This window comes from Emydura macquarii, unplaced genomic scaffold (assembly GCF_026122565.2).
Source record: "Emydura macquarii macquarii isolate MOO-44397 ecotype Brisbane River unplaced genomic scaffold, CSIRO-AGI_Emac_v2 contig_1827, whole genome shotgun sequence".
NCBI classification, from domain to species: domain Eukaryota; kingdom Metazoa; phylum Chordata; order Testudines; family Chelidae; genus Emydura; species Emydura macquarii.
The window spans coordinates 278890-301671 of NW_027131964.1; the positions used below are offsets into that span (position 1 = coordinate 278890).

The 22782-nt window shown below is 41.5% G+C and overlaps 1 protein-coding gene across 3 annotated transcripts in view; it reads right to left on the reverse strand.

Annotated features, from left to right (window-relative positions):
* Positions 1-22782, reverse strand: part of LPCAT1 (lysophosphatidylcholine acyltransferase 1) — a 138273-nt gene that overhangs the window by 21228 nt on the left and 94263 nt on the right. For 2 of the 3 annotated variants that reach the window (XM_067557416.1, XM_067557415.1), the window contains exons 12-13: positions 18871-18969; positions 3515-3653 (exon numbers count right to left, since the gene is read on the reverse strand). In XM_067557416.1, coding sequence (XP_067413517.1) covers positions 3515-3653; positions 18871-18969 — 238 coding nt within the window. Of the gene's footprint in view, positions 1-2144; positions 3055-3514; positions 3654-18870; positions 18970-22782 lie in introns of those variants that run through there. The other variant, XM_067557417.1, reaches the window with a different exon arrangement.

Genomic DNA, 22782 nt, shown 5'->3' on the forward strand with positions numbered 1-22782 from the left:
TATTTGTTGATAAACTAGACCATATGCATTAGTCATGTCAGACAATATGACAACATTCTCGCTCAACCACAGGAAGGGCTGGCACATTGAGCACTGCACAGAGCTCCAATACATTGGTATGGAGACTGGACTCTTACAGTGTCCAAGCAGGGTGGATAAAAATTGATTTTAAAAAATCTTTTAAAATCAGATTTTTAAATTAAATACAGGCTTATTTTTTAGTAGAATAAACATATTTAAAATTAAATTTGAAATTGACAACCTATGTTAAGGCCTAAACTAATTATAATCTATTAAAAACAAAAAATAATATTAAAGATATGTTATATATTAAGTATGTTTGCTGTCAAGCAATAAAGAAAGTCAAACCATTGACCTGGTAGAACTGGCTAAGCACCTAGAATCAGAGTTTGCTGAAGTGTTGAACCAACTTTTGGCAGCAGTAGCCTTTTCTGCAGAGAGCACAGTTTCTTCATTTCAGTTTATTCAGCCAGTTCAGTTCAATGACTAGTCCATCAAATTTAAGAAACCAATTAGGAGCTGGAAGAGCAAGAAAGCTTGTTTTCCCCATCCAATCTCTGAATAAAAAACTAAGTCTGAGGGGATAAGATCGACTAGTTCTAAAATCTTGGAAGGACATGATGAACAGAAACAATTAGCTCAATTCACTAATTATAGTTAATATTATCTTTGTTTAATGAAATTAGTTTTAAATGCAAAACATATTTTGATAAACTTTTGGATAACTTAGCACATTAAAGTAGTTTTGTTCAATTTCAAAAAAATTAAAATACTATTTTTGTGCTCTGTTAATTGAATTTGAATTTCCGTCCAAATAGAGCCTGATACAAATTGCAAGTAAAAAAAATCTTGTAAATAAGAAATGCATCATTCACCATTTGTTAACATAATAAAAAATCTAAAAGTAAGAATCTGAATAGATGTGTATAGATATAGAGTAGCCTGATTAGCAAAAATAAGCATTATATGTAGAGTAAAGGCTATATTTCTTTGCAAATCAGTATGTTTTAATGGTTACCAAATGATGAGAATCAACCTTTCTTTAGGAAAATAACTGAAGTACAAATACAAAACACAATTAAAAAGGATTCCAGTTTGCTGATTAAAATCTGATTTAAATCTCCTTGATTTAAATAAATCCACACTGAGTCCAAGTGCTATGGGCTATATGCCTCTCTAGATGGGCTTCCTAAACCAATAGTGAAGCGTCTGTAACCAGTTTCTTCTCTGGCAGTGTTGTGACAGGTTTCCAACACAAACTGCGTTCACATTTTTCAACCAGGTGAGGGAGTGCAGTACCCTCCAAGGCTCTGAAGCCAAACCTTCAGACATCAGAGATGGAGTCTTGCAAACAGTGCCACATATGTGCCTGATGACGTGACCAAGAAGGGCAATGCAAGACCTCACATGTAGGGGACCCCACCTGCCTGTCCAACTTGTAGCTCTGGGACCTTATGGAGTTAAGGACAGAAGAGTGGGTGTAGACTGGGCATAACTCTAGTCTGCTGAGCCTGGGGCACCACTTGGATTTAATCCGGTACTTTCTTGGCTCCTCTGTTACACTTGTAAGGGGCAGAGAAGCTGGCAGGGAGATGCTGCAGTGGCGGTTCAGGCATTTTGAGTGTGCATTCCCTCTGCCTTCTCTGTTGGCTGACTGTCTTCACTTTGGACTGAAATTCCATAGGCTTGTGGCAGAACAACAACAAAAGAAGGTCAGTGATTTAAAGTGTTCTCCCCACTGAAATGGAATAACTAAACAGAATGGCTCTCAATCAGGAGAACTGGTTTATCAGAAGAGGTCGCTTTGGTCACCTGCTGAGGATAAACAGGCTGTTTCCTGACTGAGGGCCTGGAATGTTATAAAAAAGGCAGAAGTTGCTCTTTTTGTTCTCTGTTCTTCGGGGCCATATTTCTCCAGCTCAAGCGGAAGGAGAAGCAACCCAGCACATAGGTAGGTGCTTGATGAGGCCAGGGACTCTGACTACCTTCCTAAACACAGATGGACTTCCAACGGAGGTGCGAGCTAGTGAGGGGCACTGTGGTTAGGACATTTGTTTTGTTCTAAATGAGTTATACTCTCTTGTGAGTAAGTAAAAGAAAAATAGGTGTTAGAATCTGTTGCAAAGTATTTGTGTCTTACCTGCATTACAGCTACCATGTGGCCTCTGGAAGAGGTAACCCAGAATGCTCATGTCTTGAGGTGGTATTTTGGGAGACGGGGTGCCAGGAATCCAGAAGCTAGGTAGCCGAACACTGGGTTTAGCTCTCAGGAGGGGGTGCTAGACAGAGGGTATGTGCCCTGAAAGTATGCCTGTGGATCCCAGTGAGGGTCAGTGGCTGGGCTCCATTCAGGCTCTGGAGGCTTAAAAGCACCCAGAGACCCAGCAGCCTGGTCTCATCGTAACAGTCTAGTGAGTGGTCATTTATTTTAGGGTTTTCTTTGATTACTCTTATCTAAATATTACAGACTTCATTACAAATCATCAGCCACTTTCATTCAGTGTCCACATTTCTGTAGCAATGCAATACATTTTTTAAATGAAAACTTCCTTAAAACAAAACATTTGAAAAATTATTACAGTAAAAAATTATGTTTATGCATCAGAACCACAAAAATTATGTGCAAATCACAATCACGTCTCTTTGGGGATGATTGCCCTTAGGTTTGCTGGATCCAAACCTTAATCTGAATCAGTCACAGGCAGATTGGGTTGTTTGATTATTATTGGTTATTAATTTTTCTTCTTCATATCAGTAATGCCTCAAAGTCCCAATGGAAATTAGGGTTTTTATTGTGCTGAGCAATTAACGCACACATAGCAAGAGACAGTCTTTGCTCCAAAGACCTTACAGCCTAAATAGACAAGACAGCCAAAGGGTAGGAGGGGAAACAGTGACTTGCCCCAGGTCACAGGTAGAACCTGCAATACAACTTGAGTCCCCTGACTCCCAGTGCAGTGCTGTATCCACTGGATGACACTGCCTCTTTATTGCATCCTTCTCCTCTCCAGGTCATCTTGGTTCTGACTAGAGCTGAATAAATAATTCACAACAAATTTATTCAAAAGCTTAACCTTTTTTCCTATTTATGAACTGCCTACAGAGAGGGGTTGGAAGTTCCTTTGTCCCCAGATCTCAGAGGCATGACAGTTCAAAGACGATAGGAAAGAGATACAACAGGTAAAAAACAAAGGGAGCAATGTAACAAATAAAAGTGAAAGAGGAAAATCACAGAGCAGGTATTGCCTAAGAAGAGCTCATCAGAATCACCTGACTTAAGGTAAAGAAATTAAATAAATATTGAAATTTAAACAATTATGGCATTTGATGTTTTAGACACAAACTTTTGGTCTAAGTAACTAGGCAAAAATACTGAAGATGACACAGTTTTAGCTCTTATGAAACAAAACAAAAAGGAAAAAAATTATCAACTTCATCTTTGACAATCCATAGTTGTATAAGGATTTTCAAATCTATTTAATTACTTACTTACCATATGTGATTTTCCCTTTTTCTTCTTCATCTATAGCTTTAAAAAGGTTTGTTACATTAAGCTCTGACACACCCATGGCAGTCTTCAGAATGCAAGCTAAGTCATCTTCTGTTATGGTTCCATTTGGTGATTGATACATCTATTGAATAAGGCAAGAAGACACATCATTGCAAAGCCAAATACTAACTTTCAGAAGAGCAACACATTTAAAATAATTTTATATGGGTAAGATTTGTTTCTGAGAAGTCAAGTTAGTCACAAATTGATAATGATCAAGTGAGAGATTGTGGGCGGTCTATCTGAAATAAGTAGAAGGTTGACATAGCCAAGTCATTAGTGAACCACTGTGTATTTAGTGAAAAGATTGTTATTGCTCTCTTTCTGATGGATGCTGAATTGATGAGCTCTCACATATAAACAGCAGCAGTTCTACCACTTGAAATAAAGGAGAACGACTAATAAGAATTGCCGATAATAATAGTAAATTTTTGCACACATACAGTGCATTCCATGGGAGGATCTCAGAATACTTTATAATAATTAATGAATAAAGCCTCATAAAACTTTGTAAAGTAGTTGATTATCCCTATTTTACAAGAATGGAGGCATAGACTTTGGAGCCCTTGCTTGAAAGGCATTGGGCTTAATTTTCAGACATGATTAAGATATTAAAAACAACAAATGGGTTAGAGAAGTAGATTGGAAACTTCTATTCAGTCTTCCATAATGCAACAAAATGGGGATAACTGATAAAACTAAAAAGGTGGCAAACTTTATATGGATAAAAGGAAATACCTTTTCACATAACAATTAACATGTGGAACTCACTGCTGCAAGACTTCAAAGGCCAAGAAGTTAGTAGGATAAAAAAGAATTAGACATTTTATGGATAACAAGAATATACATAGTTACAACAGCATTCTTGCATTTTCCTCCTAAGTGCACTCCTAGCCACTGCTGGAGATGGAATACTGGAACAGAAAAACTAGTTTTCCTAAGAGCTCAGATGCCAATACTGAAAGTAGGGCTCCCAAGATGGTCATGGGTTATCATCCTGGCAGGATTTCCAGCACCCCATTCCTTCCCTAGCAGCTGAAGTAGAGAGGGCCTCAGATTCACACTAGGGTGCTGCCCTTGGACTTCAATACTGAATCAATTCCCATCTTTTGGGATTGCCTGTTTGTAGTAGGTTAGATCTCTGGCTGGTAGGCATCTCATAAATGTTTCAAGCCCTAAAGCGAAATACTGAAAGCTTTCGCTTTAAGAGATCATTCAACTAAATTAAATATTACTTATCTGTAAAACAACTGATCATACACTTAACAGAAATCAGCCTATGGCTGAGGTCAATTGTTCAAAGACTCATGGGTCAGCTGAAATATTTTGATAATCCCAGCAAGCTGTGCAAAGATTTAAATCCTCATTTAAATTACCTGTGTTGGCAAAAATAATTAGGGTGCTGGTGGGGGGAATGAGATTTAACATAACTAGCTTTGGAGAAAATAGGAATGAAGACAGGAACAGATGGATGAAAGAGGGAGGATGAGGAAGGGAAAGAGGAAAAATTATTGCCTGTATTTCTGCTTCTTTGAAAACTTCATCTAATAGGTCTCTCACTCCCGGAGTTGTATTTTCTAGCATATATCCAGAAGAAATCCCATTGCTCAAATTTTTTTGCCTTCTAGGGCAGCACCAACAGGGGAGAGTGAACCAGGTCCTTAGACAGGCTATTCCATGCCACCCTTTCCTAGGTTATATTATGGAATAGCTGGTTGCAGTTACACAGGCCTGGTCTACACTGGCAATGGAGGTCAACGTAATGTCGCTTACATCGAACTCCTAAAGTATGTGTCTACACTGGCACGTTAGTTCTGTCGATTCAAAGCATGGTAAAAGTCAAGCTAATTACACTACCTCCACAAGTGGCACAGTGCGTAATTAGAATTTCATGGGTCGAATTTGTGTCAGTGTAGACAGAGCATAAAGTAAGTCAATGTTACTGGCCTCCGGGAGCTATCCCATAATGCCCCATTGTGAAAGCTCTGGACATTCATATTTTGCTGTTACATAGCCACGCAAACAGGAAATAGCTCCCCCCCCGGCCAAGCCCCAGGCAATTTTGAATTTTCATTTCTTGTGTAGCCAGCGTGAACAGAGCTTTATAGCTGAACTTCTCATGGAGACTGCACAGCCAAAACGTGCTTCAGCATGGAGTCGACCAGAGGTCTTGGATCTCACAAGTCTGTGGGGAGAAGAGTCTGTTCTGGCTCAGCTCAAAGCAGCAAAAGAAATTTGGACATATACGGGAAGATATCTCAGGGCACGTTGGAGAAGGGGCACAACAAGGGCGTGCAGCAGTGCTGCATGAAGATCAAAGAGCTATGGCAGGCATATCAGAAAGCGAGGGAAGCTAACAGCCATTCTGGCTCCTCGCCCAAAATATGCCGCTTTTACAAGGAGCTACATTGGCGGTGACCCCACCCCAGTGCCACCATGCAGCATCGATACCTCCGCTGAATCCCAGTCCAGGGAGACTGATGAGGACTCTGTGGATGAGGAGGATGACGATGAGGCGAGCAGGGTGCATGAGAGTGGGGTATCCATTCTCCCAGAGAGCCAGGAATTTTTCCTGACCCCAGAGCAGTCCAGCAACATACAGAGGACAGCAGTAACGATCGTGGTCCCAGGGAAAGCACATCTGGTGAGTATTTTTTCCTCTTTTTCTTTTTAGCAGTTATGTCCCTGATCCAACTTCTAAAATGGCCTTTTTATTTCGAGGGGAAAGTATTTCTGGGTGTTAGCAAACTTCACTGGAGGGTTACTCCTGGAACAGTTTATTTATGTGCAGAGATATGCTCCGAGAATCATGTGTTGATATCTCCAGGAAACTCTCATGCAGGTAATCTGTTATCTTTTGCAAAAGGTTTCTGGGGAGGGCGCCTTGTTTATTCCACCACGGCAGGGTACTTTTCCACGCCATGCTACAATTAAATGAGCTGGAATCATGGCGGAATACAGCATAGCAGCATAAGGGCCAGGCCTGTACACTGATACTTGCAGTAACTCTTCCCTTTCCTCCTGTGTTAGCCTCAGCAGACTGATATTGCTCATGGTCACCTAGGGAAGACGGCACATGTTTAAAGTACCCGAGCTATACAGTCAATCCCCTTTAATCCTCTAGTCCTCTTTCTATGGCCATAGTGGGTCACGACAATAGTTGGCCTATGGCTTCTGACACTACAATTCACCCATGGTGTCCTCTTATCAGCTGTGCCCCACCTCCTCCCAAACCGTTCCTCTGCATGTAACCAGGGAGCCCGGTGATCCCTCTCATAGATAAATTTTGGACTGTGATTTTTACCACTAATTAAGCCTCTCTATAACAGATGAAAGGTCCTCTGGCTTACCATCTCTGTAACGGCAGTCCGACCCTCCTGAGATGTACAGAATGGAATGCGGGTCTGGCTTAGCTTTGTGCACATGAAAGGGAGTACTTTTTGCATTGTAGCAGTTGCTTCCGTTCTTTGGGTTTGCTAACAATGGCAATGCTGTGCTTTTATTGTCTTGCTGAAGACACCTCGGCCTTGGCCCCCCCTGCCAGAACTGCTGCAGAAAGACTTTCCCAGATCAGAAAGAGAAAAAAATAAATTACGGGATGACATGTTCAGCGAGCTCATGAACACCTCCGCGGCCGCTGAGACAAAGCTCAGAGCATGGAGGATGTCCTTGTCCCAGAAACTGAACATGGACATGGAGCATAGAAGATCTGCGTAGGAGTGCGGTATGCAGGAGGAGATGCTGTGTATAATGAGGGATCAGTTGGACATACCCAGGTGTCTTGTGGAGCTCCAGGAAGAGCGGCAGCGGGATAGAGTCCTTCTGCAGCCCCTCCAGAATGCTTCTCCACCTAACGCTTTCTTGCCTGCTCCCATCCCCAAGTGGTCTAGAAGGAGACTGGGCAGGCTGCAGTACGTGGTGCACTCCACCCCCGGTCGAAGCAAGCAGAAGGATGTGGCGGTGTCACTTTAAACTGTGAATTTAGCCTCATTCTCCCCTCCCCCCAGCAATGTTCATTAATAAAACTTAGTTGTGTTAAAAAACATGTCTCTTTATTAATTCATATCTTTGGTGGGGAGAGTGCTGATATTGATGGTGGGGGGATGGGAAAGAAAGGCACAACATACAGACACTACCGTGGGTCATTGCACAACCGGTTTCTCAATGCTTCCTGAAGGTGAAGCGCTTCGCGGTTGGCTCTGAGCGTAGAGTTGGCATCTGATTGCTCAAAATTTGCAGCCAGCCTTTCAGCCTCCACAGCCCAACCCTGGGAGAACTTTCCCCCTTTGCTTCACACATTATGAAGAACAAAGCACGCAGATATAATTGATGGGATGTTTTTTTCCACTGATGTCTAGCCTAGTAAGGAGACATCTCCATCTGGCCTTTAAATGGCCAAATGCACATTCCACCACCATTCTGCAAGTGCTGAGCCTGTTATTAAAACGCTCCTTCCCACTGTCCAGGTGCCTGGTGTAGGGCTTCATTAGCCAAGTGAGCAAGGGGTAGGCAGGATCCCCCAGGATCACTACTGGCATTTCCACATCCCTGATGTTTATTTTTCAGTCTGAGAAGAAAGTGCCCGCCTGCATCTTCTTGAACAGACCCGAGTTCCTATATATGTGTGCATCATGCACCTTTCCAGACCACCCCACATTGATGTCAGTGAAACGATCCCTGTGATCCACAAAGGCCTGCAACACCGTTGAAAAGTACCCCTGTGGTTTACGTACACTGTTGCAACATAGTCAGGCGCTAAGATAGGGATATGCGTGCCATCAACAGCCCCCCCATATTTGGGAACCCCATCACAGCAAACCCATCCAGTATGTCCTGCACATTTCCCAAAATCAGTACCCTTCATAGCAGAAGTCTACTGATAGCCTTGCACACTTGCATCACAGCAGCTCTCACTGTAGATTTACCATCTCCGAATTGATTCCCAACTGACTGGTAGCAGTCGGGGGTTGGTAGCTTCCACAGAGCGACGGCCACTCGCTTCTCCACCGTCAGAGCTGGGCTCAAGGAAGTATTCATGCGCTTCAGGGCTGGGGACAGCTCCACACAAAGCTCAGAGAAAGTGGCCTTTTGCATACAAAAGTTCTGCAGCCACTGGTCATCATCCCATAGCTTCATAACGATTTGATCCCACCAGTCTGTGCTTGTTTCCCGGGACTGGAATTGGCACTCCACCGACTGAATATGATGCATGACAGCCTGCAGGAATCAGGAATTGTTCCACTCTTTGGCTTGTAGAAGGGCAGCCTCAGTGACATTGCTGTTTTCTGTGCTTCGGCTCCTCTCTCACCATTGAAAATACTCCAGGATAAGCTGCAAGTTATTTGTGATGCTTACAATGATAGTGCAGAGCTGAGCGGGCTCCATGTCTCTGCAGCAATGGCAAGTGCGTGGCACACAAAAACAGCACAAAAACCCATTTCCTATTTGTTTGGGGCAGGAAGAGAGGGGGAAGGAGTGTTGCATCATGGGACGACAAAAATCTTCCCAGCAGCTTCTGGCGCTAGTTACACTGTGGGATAGCTACCCACACTGCACTGCTTTTAACATTGACCCAAGCATGGTGAGTGGGGATGCAAGAGCCTGGCACAAGGAGCGTGGTGTCATCACACTCCTGCGACTTCTAAAAATCAGCAAGTGAAAGTTGATTTAAAGTAAATCGACTTCATTCTGCAGTGTAGACATACCCATAGAGAAAGCTGAGTTTTGCCCTCAACACAAGGATTCATCCCCTTTGTTATTTATAAAGAATACAGTACATCCTTCCTAAATCTTACTCTTTGAAAATAGAATGAGAATACAGAGTTTTGGGAAGTTACAGTAAGTCAGTTTATAAATTAAAATTAACTTTAAAATAAGCCTTTAAAGAAATTTAGCACCAGGTGTGAAAGCTTTTCTTTCTCCCAAATAATCTTGATAACAGAATAATGGAGAAATTGCAAAATTCCTAGAAATCTTGTGTGTAGGCTACATTTGAAGCTTATCTATCTATTTAGGCTGAAGCCAGCCCTTGAGCCTGACAGTATTAGCCTTCACTCTTGAAACAGGAGTTGAGAACCACATCTGTATGAAGCAGCATATGGCCAGGAGGCTCTTCATCCCCTTTCCTGAACTCTGCCAGAACCTCTGTTAAGATGGATTCATGGGAAGGTGCATGGGAGTGTCCCTCCCCAATGAACGGAGAAAGAATGCCTTACTAGTATAATCAGGTCCACCTCCTCGCAGGTCCATCAACCTTTACGGTTGGTTTGCCCTATGCATCCTGATTAGCAGGGACAGAGGCTCCAAAACAGCAACTCATCTTGGGATCTCCCTGGGAGGGAGTTTTGGCCAACAATGCCAGTGCCTACCTTAAGGTGGTGAGATCACTGCATGTTAACCATTCCTGTAAGTGGGGAAGAGAATTATTAACTAGCAGACTAACGTATTGGGGTCCTGTTGCTTCTTCTTATGTGGCTGAGCAATGCAGTGCCTAACAACAGATGAAACTGATGCAGGGATTCATTTTACTTTAGGTTAGATAAAATTGCTACCCCAGCCTGATCTGGGTGCTGGTTGTGTTCCAACAGGGCTACTGTTTCCTTGAAGGACTTTTATCCTGTCCTATACTCTAGGCGTAAAGTACTCCACAATGCTAGGTCAACAGTGAGCTGTAAAATTTTAACAAAATCATCATCAGGCAGTGTAAACACTATAGCTGGCCCCTCCATACACTGTGTGTGCACAGTGATGGAAGAATCCTTCCATCGGGCTAACCTGTTTGGCCACCAAATCTAATGCTTTAATGTCTGTGACCATTGCAGTAGGTCATGGGGTGTGAGGAGAATTGCTATCTTCAGAGCTCTCCTCGGAATATAATTTCTGGAGGTGCAAGTTATGGTGGAATAATCCCAACTAAGCACAAGATCCTCATCAATAGCATCCCCAAAGCAGTGAAGGACAGCTCCAATTCAGTAATAAGTTGAGGTTGGGGTATCTGTGGGTACAAAGGGTATAGTTTGGGTAAACACAAGAGATGGGGAAAGTCTGTGGGGTCTGGGTACTGGCCAGGACTGAGATGACAGCATCCCTTCCAGGGCCGATGGCTGTAGGTGACCACCCACCTTGGTGAATTCTGAAGAGGCTGCCTCTCCTGAGCTGATTGGCCCTAACTTGAGATGAGGGTAAAGCTCCTAGCTTTGTCCTTTCCTGGGGCACTAGTGTGGGAGTGTTTCTTTTTTTTATTGTTTTCAGTCGAGAAATTACTGCCTCACTTGCAGCAGATGTCTGTGACATTGCATCTTCTAATCTGCTGACAAAATTTGTTATTGGGTGAGGGGATATAGATTGGTCCCCCCTGTATGTTGAAAGTATATGTTCCTCCTCCCTCTGTCTGTCTCTTCTGTCTGTATCTCTGCCCCCGAAGTGAGCTCCAGTTCCGTGTCAATCTTCCCCTCCTCAGAACTTTCCCCTTAGCTATCAGTCTCCACCTCCAAAATAACTGCATTGGATTCACTTAACTCCTCCTCTGCTTCTGCTGTACTCAGGCCCCCCTGCTCTGTTTGCGAGTGGGCTATCACTTCAAAATCATCAACTTCCTCCTTTAACTTCCCCAGCTGCAGGAGAGTCTCTGACTGTTGCACAGCACCCTGCTTCCACTAACTTCTTTGCCTTAATGATCATAACTGGTCCTGGGGGTTATTTTGTCTCCTATGGTTCCACCATGCCCATGGGAACAGGAATCACTAGTTGGCTTCCTACCTCCCCAGTAGCCCTCTGTGGGACAGCCTGAACTTCTTTGTACACTCTCTCTCCTGTGGCTAAAATGCTTCCTTTAGCCCCTGGCCTGCAGTCTCTAGCACTTGGTTTGCCTTCTCTCTCTCCAAATCCACAGTATCACAGACACTCTCTAACCCCCTAATCTCCTCCAGCAGCTGCTCCTGGTCTGCCTGGTAGCCCTCCAATGACCTCGAGCAAGCAGAGAGGTCTTAGCCTGCCAACAATGTGCTACATCCCAACATCCTTTGTTTGAGCCTGACTTTGCTCCAATTCCTGTTTCTCTCTGTAAAGCATCAGCTATTCCCCTGTAGAGGCATGCTGCTGGTCTTTTAACTGCTATGTAACTTTCCTCTCTTCCTCAAGAGTCTGCTGTGCTGGCTAAGCTGATCCACCTTCCTTTTCAACTTACATCCAAACACATTACATGCCAAACAAAACCACCATTCCATCAGTATCTCTTTCAGCTCTATAGCCTTCCTTCCCTTCCTTTTACCTGCTTCAACCTCAAACACCAGACTCAACACCCAATGGGCTGGGGTGCTCAAAAATTGCTTGACTGTCCTTCAACTGTATCAAACCTCCTCTATGATCCTTAACGTTCCTTTTCATAAAAGTACCTAAAACCTTGTTGAGGGCGACCATGACTAGGTTCCCAGTGGTCTCAGCTGATTCCCTTCCCTAGTCAATAAGCTTTATCTCACTTGCTGAATTCTAAGTCTGCACAATACTTAGCACATAACGTGGAGGCGTCTCTTCCAAAATGATAAACCTCTTACCTAGTTAACTGGTTACAACAATTATTGAACTCTGAACAATCCAAAAAGGCTAAGCAGGCTCCATGCCTAGTAAAGGGTATGTAAGTCCAGAGTTAATTTGTAGAGGAATGGGGGTTATTTCCCTCTCTTCCCTGTTTGGCTACAGTGCTCTAGCAGCTCAAGGGGTATTTACCCTGTTGGAACACATCAGGCATTATGGCAGCTAGGGGCAAGCTGGCACAGTTTCTCCATAATGGATAGCTCAGGGTTGCAGTTTAGAAGAGCCATGGGACTTTTGTAAAACTCTGCCAGTCTACTCACACATCTGGACTGATGCCAAACTACTGTGGCCTATTGGTGGCTAAAATAAAATCAGCTCCTCCACCATCTCAAGGTGTGGGTCACCGGGCCCTAAAGTATTCAACTTAAAGTCCCTTTACTTAGTTTCACAAAACAACTCAACTTACAAAGCCCCCTTTAACACATACATAAAACTTCAAACAGCATGAAATTCCCCTCTCCTTCTTCCCTGCTTATTGTGAAATTGGCCAAGCATGACACAAAAAGTAATACCATACCAACCAAACCAGAAATAAAAGGGAAAAGCAGAAAAACACAAAGTACCATGACTGAAGTAGATGCAGCATGCGGTAAACACTTGATGGCAGAGAACATCTTTGATCTCTAACTCTGATTTGCCCAAAGGTGAGTCTCACCTGCCCTTGGCTTTAAGACACTGATAAAACGGTTGTCCTGTATGCCCTTCAGGGATCCCTGTTGCAGCACCACTCTGTTGCCTGATTTATTGGGTGGTTACTGAGTACATTCACTTTAAGATTTTCTAATTAGTCACTGATTAAAATGTGGGAGTTTTAAAAGGTTCTATCCCAGAACCAGGCACAACAGAATTAAGTTCAATATCTGGTTATGAACCCCAATGTGCACCCCAATACTCACACAGAGGGCAGAGCAAAATGTAAATGCTTTTTTTTAGCATAATTACTAAAAACAAAAATGTTTCAACCTAAAAGACAACATAGCTATAGTTCAGTATGAAGGTAGTAGTGATGTCCTCTACCATCACTTAATATACTCTCAGTCTTCTCATGGAGACCTAGTAGAGGGAGACAGGCAGTGTTCCATGATGGTCGGACTCTGCCTCTGGCAAGCAAAACATGTCCAATGGTCAAGATTTCAAAGCTTACGTGGCGGTCTGGCCTATTATAGGACCTTGTGACTGCCATGAATATTCATGTAAACACTAAACCTTCTTTGTCCATAACTGACTTACTCTCACTAATAATCTTCAGATGTCCTTATCCTACAGGTTAGTATATTAATGACCTCAACGCATTATCATATATGTCAATTCGTTGCCAAGCCAAATTTGTGGTTATGCAACTGCTGATGTTTCTATCCTAAAATAACCAAAAGCTGGTATCAGTTCATATTCCTGCAGTTACCTGGTATCATTTTATATAAAAATCCCCATAACATAGTATTCCCAATTCCCCAGTAATTCAAGGTCACTGTTGGGTAACTCACTTATGCCAAGGCTCATAGACCTCAAAGCCTTATGCTAATTGCTCAAGATAGATTACCGGATATACACCTATTGGTTTCTTGTGTTATAGCTACACAGAGCTACACAGAATACCTTTAAACTAGCTTTTTCAGCTTCAGGTTTTTTCTCAGTGCTAAAAAAAGAACACTGGAAGTTTCTCATTCAGTCTGGTGTCAGACACACATTTCCAGTTTTCCCCGCCAGAGGAAATTCTAATCTTCCAACATTCTAATCTATGCATTACTTATGAGGAGCTATAATGGATTCACTCAGTGTCTGTGGGTGTGTTCTCCTTCTCTGCCAAGTACATGGCAACTAGGAAAGACTTATGAGACACAATCCACCCATGTAGCTACAGGACTTTTTAACTTTTCTAACTCATAAAAAATGGTGACCTAATTGTACTTTGAACCATCTTTCAGAGACCTGATATCTTAAAAGTCCTTCGCATGTAAAGGACAGCTTCATCTCCAGAACTACTATGTGCAGCATGGATAGACCATGCTTCACTGAAGTGAAGTCTTTATAGATGTAACACACCTAATGAGATCACACAGAGTCACCATGATATAAACCAGAGGTTTTTTGGAAATCCAATCCCAAGATTGTCCGATTGCTACCAGACCTGAGAAACCTTGAGACAGACTTATCAGGATGCAACACAAAGAATCTTTGATACTTCATTCCACTGGAATCTCAAAAGTCCACTGAAATCATCCCATTTGGAAATGTATCATGGGAACAATGAAGTCAGCCCTGTTATGACCATCAGTCCCAACATTCATAGTATGGTCTAAGTTGTCACCGGCTGTCTCTTGTTTATTCTTTCTGTGAGAACTGAGACATCTTGGATTCTATGCCTGGGCAGGAAAGATTACAATTTTCAGTACACAGCTCTACTAAACATACATAATGTCTAATGAGAATAAATTAGGACTTTGGGAAGTTTATTATGGAATCTAATTACTTCAGCACGTTGGTAGTGACATGAATTCATCCTTTTAATCTCTTCAAATGCTGTGTCCATCAATCATTTGAGTAGGGAAACGTGGATTTACAACCTTGAGAAGTAGGACATGAGTGCTTCCTAATACTTCATGAAAACAAAACACTAGCCAACACTAGCCAAAAAAGACAATGGGAGGCACTGTGGGAGGCAGACCTATTCTTGCTTACAGACAGCCCCCCCAACCTGAAGCAAATACTCACCAGCAACCGTACACCATACAAGAACACTAATCCAGGAACCTACCCCTGCAACAAACCCCGTTGCCAGCTCTGCCCACACATCGACTCTAGTGACACCATCACAGGTCCTAACCACACCAGCCATACTATCAGGAGCTCATTCACCTGCACATCTACTAACGTAATATATGCCATCATGTGCCAGCAATGTCCCTCTGCCATGTACATTGGCCAAACCGGACTGTCACTACGCAAAAGAATAAATGGACACAAAGCAGGCATAAAAAATAATAACAGCCATAAACCAGTCGGAGAGCACTTCAATCTCCCAGGACACTCTGTCGCTGACTTAAAGTTGCCATACTTCTACAAAAAAACTTCAAAAACAGACTTCAAAGAGAAACTTCAGAGCTGGAACTCATCTGCAAACTTGACACAATCAAACTGGGTCTAAATAGGGACTTGGAATGGTTAGCGCATTACAAGAAGTAATTGTCACTGTTCACACATTCTCACCTCCTAATCAATGATTGTGAATAGGCCTCAACTACTCTAACTGAATGGACTTTGCTTATATCTACCTTCCCCATTGTTGTTACACACACACACACACACACACACACACACACACACACACACACACACACACACACACACACACACACACACACACACACACACACACACACACACACACACACACACACAAAATCTGATTTTTATTCCTTACATCTGATGAAGTGGGTTACAGCCCATGCAAGATTATGCCTGCAGAAATTAAATTTGTTAGTCTTTAAAGTGCTACAGAACTCTCGTTGTTTTTCCTGTATACAGACTAACACGGCTACCCCTCTGAAACATTCCTTAGTACACCAGCAAGGTCTATGCAGACCAGTTAATGCACAGCATGTCAGTAGAAAAAAAATCACACCCTTGTAGAACATACCAGGTACAGAAGCCCTGAGATGGGTGTCTGCTGGGTAACAGAAAGCTAATAAAAGGCAACTGGGCTTCATATAGGAGGAAAGAGAACTGGTCTAAAAGGATCAAGGAACCTTAAAGAAAAGAGGAAAGAAGGATTAAAAACATAAATAAATTGAAAAATATTCAAAGTAATAGGGAAAAGGAGTTTCTAACATTTGCCATACTATTATTTCTCATCACTCTGCTGGGAAATATTTTCCATTCCCCCCCTCCAAAATAAAGGCATATTTTCTTTTTTTTTAAAAAAGGCATTTTAACGAATGAGCAATGCTTTTGAAGATATAAGCTATTTCACAATGTGTATTAGTAGTCTACTTGGGCATTTCTCGGATGAAGGCACTTGGCATTTAGCTTTGTTGCTAACTTGGGCTTACTTCTATAAGCCTACTACAGCACACTGTGGTGTATTATTACTATATCATTTACAATATCAGGAAGAACACTTCTTCATTCCACTGAACAATGTTGTAATACCTCTTTCTAAAACCTGCAACACTGATTTGCAGCTAAAGCAGACAATGCCACAAAGCATCAAGTTAACAAGAGAGTGGTTTAAGTTAAAAAAAAAAAAAAAAAAAAAAGGACCACCCCCCCCTTGTTCACATTAATCCCAGCTATATGCTGCATCAAGTGGCTGAATAGTAATCTCTTTCTTATCTTCTGAAAAGCTTTGCTCTTTAAGAATTTACAGTACAGCTGTAATCCTTACATAGGTCATGATGACACTAGAAAAGCTGTTGTAATTAATCTAAATTTTAAAAGTAGATCCTTAATTACGCAGAGAACAGGCTTAAAAAAGAGATATCATGCAAAATATTTACAATGATATAGCAGTCTGTAATATACTCTTATTCTGATCATCTTTTTTTATTCCTTAGCCACTTACGCTCATAATTCTTATTTAGTGATGAATGCAAGACTTGCAAAATTCAACAAGAGTAACACCTCAGAGTACATCTTAAATTAACTGAAGTGCTACATGGCTACATCTTTTGTTTAGGGGGGTGATTTTTTTTTGTAGAATATTTATTTCATTTGGGGAACTGGTATAAGCTATACCAGGGGCTGCCAAACTGTGGCTCGTGAGCCATATGCAGCTCTTTTACAGCTAAAGTGTGGCTCGTGGAGCTCCCTAGGCCCCCGCCCATTCTTTGCTTACCAGACTGGGGTGGGGAGCTCGGAGCGTCTGCCCTCTGGTGGGGCTAGAGGATTCGGCCCAGCAGGGAGGGGGGTCAGTAAATTTGGCTACCCCAAGCTACACCATCAAAAGCACTATTTTGCCAGTATTAGCTGCATTTACACTAGCAGGGATGGCTGGCATAGCTATACCAGCAAATATTTTCTAGTTGTAGACCTAGCCTTGGGTAATGGAGGACAAATATTAACCTCCCCACTTTTCCCCCACAAAAAAGCCTGTTGAATTTTTTCCTACTTCTGCCCGACAAATGCAAAGAAATCACAAATAGTAGAAATAAATATATATGGGTTTTTTCTTTATCAGTCACCCGTACAAACCAAGTCAAGCATACTCCAGTGTGTACAAGCTTCTCTCTTAGAAACTAAGATAGTTACAACTGGCCAAGTTACACATAGTGTAAGCCGCTAATTGCCACTCCTATAAATATGAGTGACTATTCAACAAACTAATGTATCTTGGCTCTGATTGATAAGATCACAATATGGCAAAGAGCTAGCTAAAGACAATACTATATCAAATGAAGAACTAAGTTATTATTTCTAATTAAAATGCAATGAAGAATTGCAAATCAACACTGCAAATACTTACTACACATTTGGTACACAAATAAACTAATGTGGATTTATTTTTAAACCCCTACAGTATATCTTTACTAGTGGGTCTCATATTAAAGATTTCCCTATTGATTCATTTATAATACATTCTACTAAGACCTCAGGAGGTGAGCAATGATCCGCAGTCAGATACAGTAAAACCTCAGTTACAAACACCAGAGTTACAAACTGACCAGTCAATCTCACACCCTATACGTAATCAGGAATACGTAATCAGGCAGCCACAGAGAAAACAAAACAAAACAAAACAAGTACAGTACAGTAGTGTGTTAAATGTAAATTACTAAAAATAAATGGAAAGCAGCATTTTTTTCTACATAGGAGTGTTTCAAAGCTGTATTAAGTTAATGTTCAGTTGTAAACTTTTGAAAGAACAAACATAACGTTTCGTTCAGAGATACGAACAACCTCCATTCCTGAGGTGTTTGTAACTCTGAGGTTCTACTATATGTTATTTCCACTGCAAGACTCCCAACAGTCATCCAGACTCTGCCAACCCCTTCTCAGCTCAAATCTACCCTCACCTCGCCACTCCTGTCGCCACTCTCTCCGGATCTTATGCTACTGTGGTTTGTACTGGTGGCTCCTGTGACCTACAGGAGTTCGGGGAGAAGGAGGCGAGAGACTGGCAACCAAAGGCAATACAGGCAACAGCATTCCTGTGAACCACAAGAAGCACAAGATCCTAGAGGTAGTGTTGGGGAAGAGTGGGATGGTAGTTGATCTAAACAAGGAGATTAGGGAGAAAGGTGCACTCTTGTGAATCAAACGTAAAATTTCACCCCAAAAAATAAGTGTTTCAGAAAATTTTAATTGTAAAAAAAGAGGTTACAACAGAAATACATTTTAATAAGGCATAAGCACAAGGGGTAAGGCTTATGTTTGGAGGTTTCAACCTAACTCCCAGGCCTTCAATGCAACATGCTAATGCAGACCCCTATAAAACCCAACAAAACTCAATGGGGCTTGGTTCATGAAGAGCGAACCATGCTACAATCATAAGATGTGACTGATGCTTAAATCTGTATTTTGTTACTTATGAAGTGAAACTAAACATTGTATTAATGCTTTTTTCAAAAATAAATAAATAAATAAATAAATGTGAATGTGAATCAGGAAGAATATATGGAATAGTCAAATCAAACTGCAATTTTTTAATGGTTCTGAATTTTCTAATAAAATATATTGTAAGAAGAATATTGTAAGACGTTGTTACTTGCCTTAAATGCCAACTGAATTGTTTCTAAAGTTTTGGATGGCCTACATATTACAGATAATGCAGTCACATATTCCCGTAAATCAATCACACCATCTTCATTCTGTAAATAAAATAAAATAAATCATCAGAATTCTATCATCTGCCTCACAACCTGAGGCAGTTATTAACTGTTAATAACCTAACAGCTATTAAAGGAAGGTTAAATAAGATTATTAAATACACTATACACAAGCCCACATAAAGGTATTCTCAGAAATGTTTGTAAAATGCAGAGGCTGGGATTTTCAAAAATGACTAAAGGAGTTAGATGCCCAATTCCCACTGAATTCCAATGAAAAAGTGGGGCCTAATTCCCTTGGTTCTTTTAAAAATCCCAATCAGAAGGTGTAATTCTATGCCAACATTTGCATTTCTAACTTGGGAGTGGAATGACTAAAGAATGAAATGTACTATATAAAGAAAAATACAAACTGATCCTATTTTTTCTAACGAATAAAACGAAGCTCAAATTACTGTGATCAAAATTCAGTCAAAAAAAAGTTGTTTTACTAATGAAAAAAGAGTTTGTTATTTTCTACCATGGTATGGAGAACAGTCATTCTGTAATATCTTGTTTGGAAATCGTGGATGTCAATTATAGGGTTTGGTGAAAGCATGTATGTTTGACCAGGTTGCTATTCTGAAAAGTTATTCCATAGAAGTTCCCACTTGTTTGGCCAAAAATGTCCTTGTGGATTTGATGGAATACGTCACTGTTTCTTCCTGAAGAGAAATATCTCTTGTTTTGAAGGATGACTAGGCAAGTTTAGAGTCAATAAGCTAGAGTAGATTTTGAAATCTTCTCACCTTTGTAATGGAAATGAACCATCAGATGGTACATTTCCATTACAAAGATTTGTTACACAAATTATTTGTGGACACACAGTCTGATGAATGGTACACAAATAGAGTAATGTGTTCCACAGTCAGCCTGTGGAACTCTTTGCCAGAGGATGTTGTGAAGGCCAAGACTATAACAGGGTTCCAAAAAAGAACTAGATAAGTTCATGGAGCATAGGTCCATCAATGGCTATTAGTGAAGATGACCAGAGATGCAAAATCATGCTCTGAAGTGTCCCTAGCCTCTGTTTGCCAGAACCTGGGAGTGGGTGACAGAGGACGAATCACATGATGATTACCTGTTTTATTCATTTGGCATTGGCCACTGTCAGAAGACAGGATACTGGGCTAGATGGACCAGTATGGCTGTTCTTATGTACATAATGCAGAGGCTGCGGACTCCTAACCTGATGCGTTATGTTAAAACTTGGTTATAGCATCCTGGAAAAAAGTGCTGGTACTCAAACGCAATCCACTCCTGGTATCCAAATGGAACATGGTTCACAATAGATTGAGCAAATCTTCATAAAAAGCGTGTCCCTCTCCTTTCTTACATTCTTTGACTAGCAGTGAAATAGCTGACATTTAAATCATGATCACTGGACATATGACTTAACAGCCCAGAAAGATGGAGAGGTGTATCCTTCAAGTTTTCAGCAGTTCCCAGAAAACCAAATTATCCATCCACTAGGCCAATGTACTGATGAACTAACAGACACTAACCACTGATGATCACCAAAATCAATGGCTTGGCCCAGAATAACCCACATTTCTTTGCACTGACCTCAAAGATCTCTATAGTTCATCAGTGAACTATGTTAGATGAAGCATTCAGGCAGATTCAAACTCTGGGAGCATAAAACCTGATCTGAATCCATCTGCTAAGAGCACAATGGATTTAGTACAGGATTATGCCACTTCAATAAAGGAAGTGAAAGCCTCTGTTCCCTGCCATTACAGTTGCAAAAATCAGCAAATTATTTTACATAATGAACTTGCAAGTCAACCTGGCTTATATAAACCAAACATCAGACTGAAATACCGACCACTGCAATGGGTTCTCATCCCATTTCACAGAAAATTCAAGAAATACAAAATGAACTTTCTGAAACAGAAAATTTAGTCAAATTAGAAACTAACCATCATGCAAGTTTGGTCCCATTGCATATGATGAAGCACAAGAAGCCCTGAAAAATGTTGAGTCATTGCCTGCAAAAAAACCTCCTTCCCCAAATGGTGAAAGTCAAACAGAATTGAACTCAATGCTATTGAAATTAACATCTCCTTTACAGAAAACAAACCTGCCAGCCTTCCTGAAAAATGCAATAGGCTGCTTCAATCTCTCCAACACTTGATGCTGGAATCTCTCTATCTCCCTTTCCAAGGCAAAATTATCAGGTAAGTACTAACAACCAAGCCCTTGTAAGACACAAATTCCATGGACCTCTTTAATCCTCCTGTGGTTAGACTTTATAGTTGGATATAGCCTGGAGCCCAGCCCTTTTAGTGCTAATAGATTATCTCTTCATGGCAGTGAGACCTCCCCAAATCTCAGTGGTCATTCTACTTGACCTCTGCAACTTTTGATAATAGATCACTTAAATATATAATATCTAAGTGGGTAAGTAACATTAGTTAAAACTTATGGAACAGAGAAGAGAACAGGTTTCTTGTCTTGCACTAGTAATGTTTCCCTCACACTTGAGAGATCACTTTGTATAACTGGCTTGTCCTCTTAGTTACAAATCCATCAATCTTAATGTCATCTGCAATAGTTTTATACTTTCTTCCAGATCACTGATAAAGATATTAGCATTGAGCCAAGAACCTGCAAAATCCCCCTGCTCACCCGCACACTAGAAACACTCCCTAGATGTAATATACTTGGGCTTATATAAGACATTTGACTTGGTATTGCACAACATTCGGATTAAAAAAGTCACTGGAATGAAAAATGGCTCAAATTGGGGTTTTTCTAGTAGAGTTCCACAGGCATTGGTACTAGGCCCAACAATATTCTATATTTTTATCAATAATCTGGAAGCAACTATAAAATTACTGCTGATAAACTTACAAGAAGTGGAAACTTGGTGAGATGACTAGGGATGAGTATAAAAATACTGCTCAAGCATGCAGGAGTGAAATCAGGAAGGCCAAAGCACAATTGGAATTGCAGCTAGCAAGGGGCATAAAGGGTAACAAGAAGGGTTTCTACAGGTATATTAGTAACAAGAAGGTGGTCAGGGAAAGTGTGGGCCCCTTACAGAATGGGGGAGGCAATCTAGTGACAGAGGATGTAGAAAAAGCTGAGGTACTCAATGCCTTTTTTGCCTCTGTCTTCACAGACAAGGTCACCTCCCAGACTACTGCACCAGGCAGCATAGAATGGGGGGGAGTGAGCAGCCCTCAGTGCTGAAAGAACAGGTTCAGGACTATTTAGAAAGGCTGGACATGCACAAGTCCATGGGGCTGGATGCAATGCATCCGATGGTAATGAGGGAGTTGGCTGATGTGATTTCAGAGCCATTGGCTTATTATCTTTGAAAACCCATGGCGATTGGGGGAGGTCCCGGATGATTGGAAAAAGGCAAATATAGTTCCCATCTTCAAAAAAAGGAAGGAGGAGGAGCCGGGGAACTACAGAATAGTCAGCCTCACCCTAATCCCTGGAAAAATCATGAAGCAGATCCTCAAGGAATCCATTTAGAAGCACTTGGAAGAGAGGAAGGTGATCAGGAACAGACAGCATGGATTCACCAAGGCAAGTCATGCCTGAACAACCTGATTGCCTTCTATGATGAGATGGCTGACACTGTGGATGAGGGGAAAGCAGTGGATGTGATGTACCTTGTCTTTAGCAAAGCTTTTGATATGGTCTCCCACAGTATTCTTATCAGCAAGTTAATGGGTTGGATGAATGGACTATGAGATGGCTAGAAAGTTGGCTAGATCATCGGGCTCAAAGGATAGTGATCAATGGCTCCATGCCTAGTTGGCAACCGAAAACAAGCAGAGTGCCTCAGGGGTCGGTGCT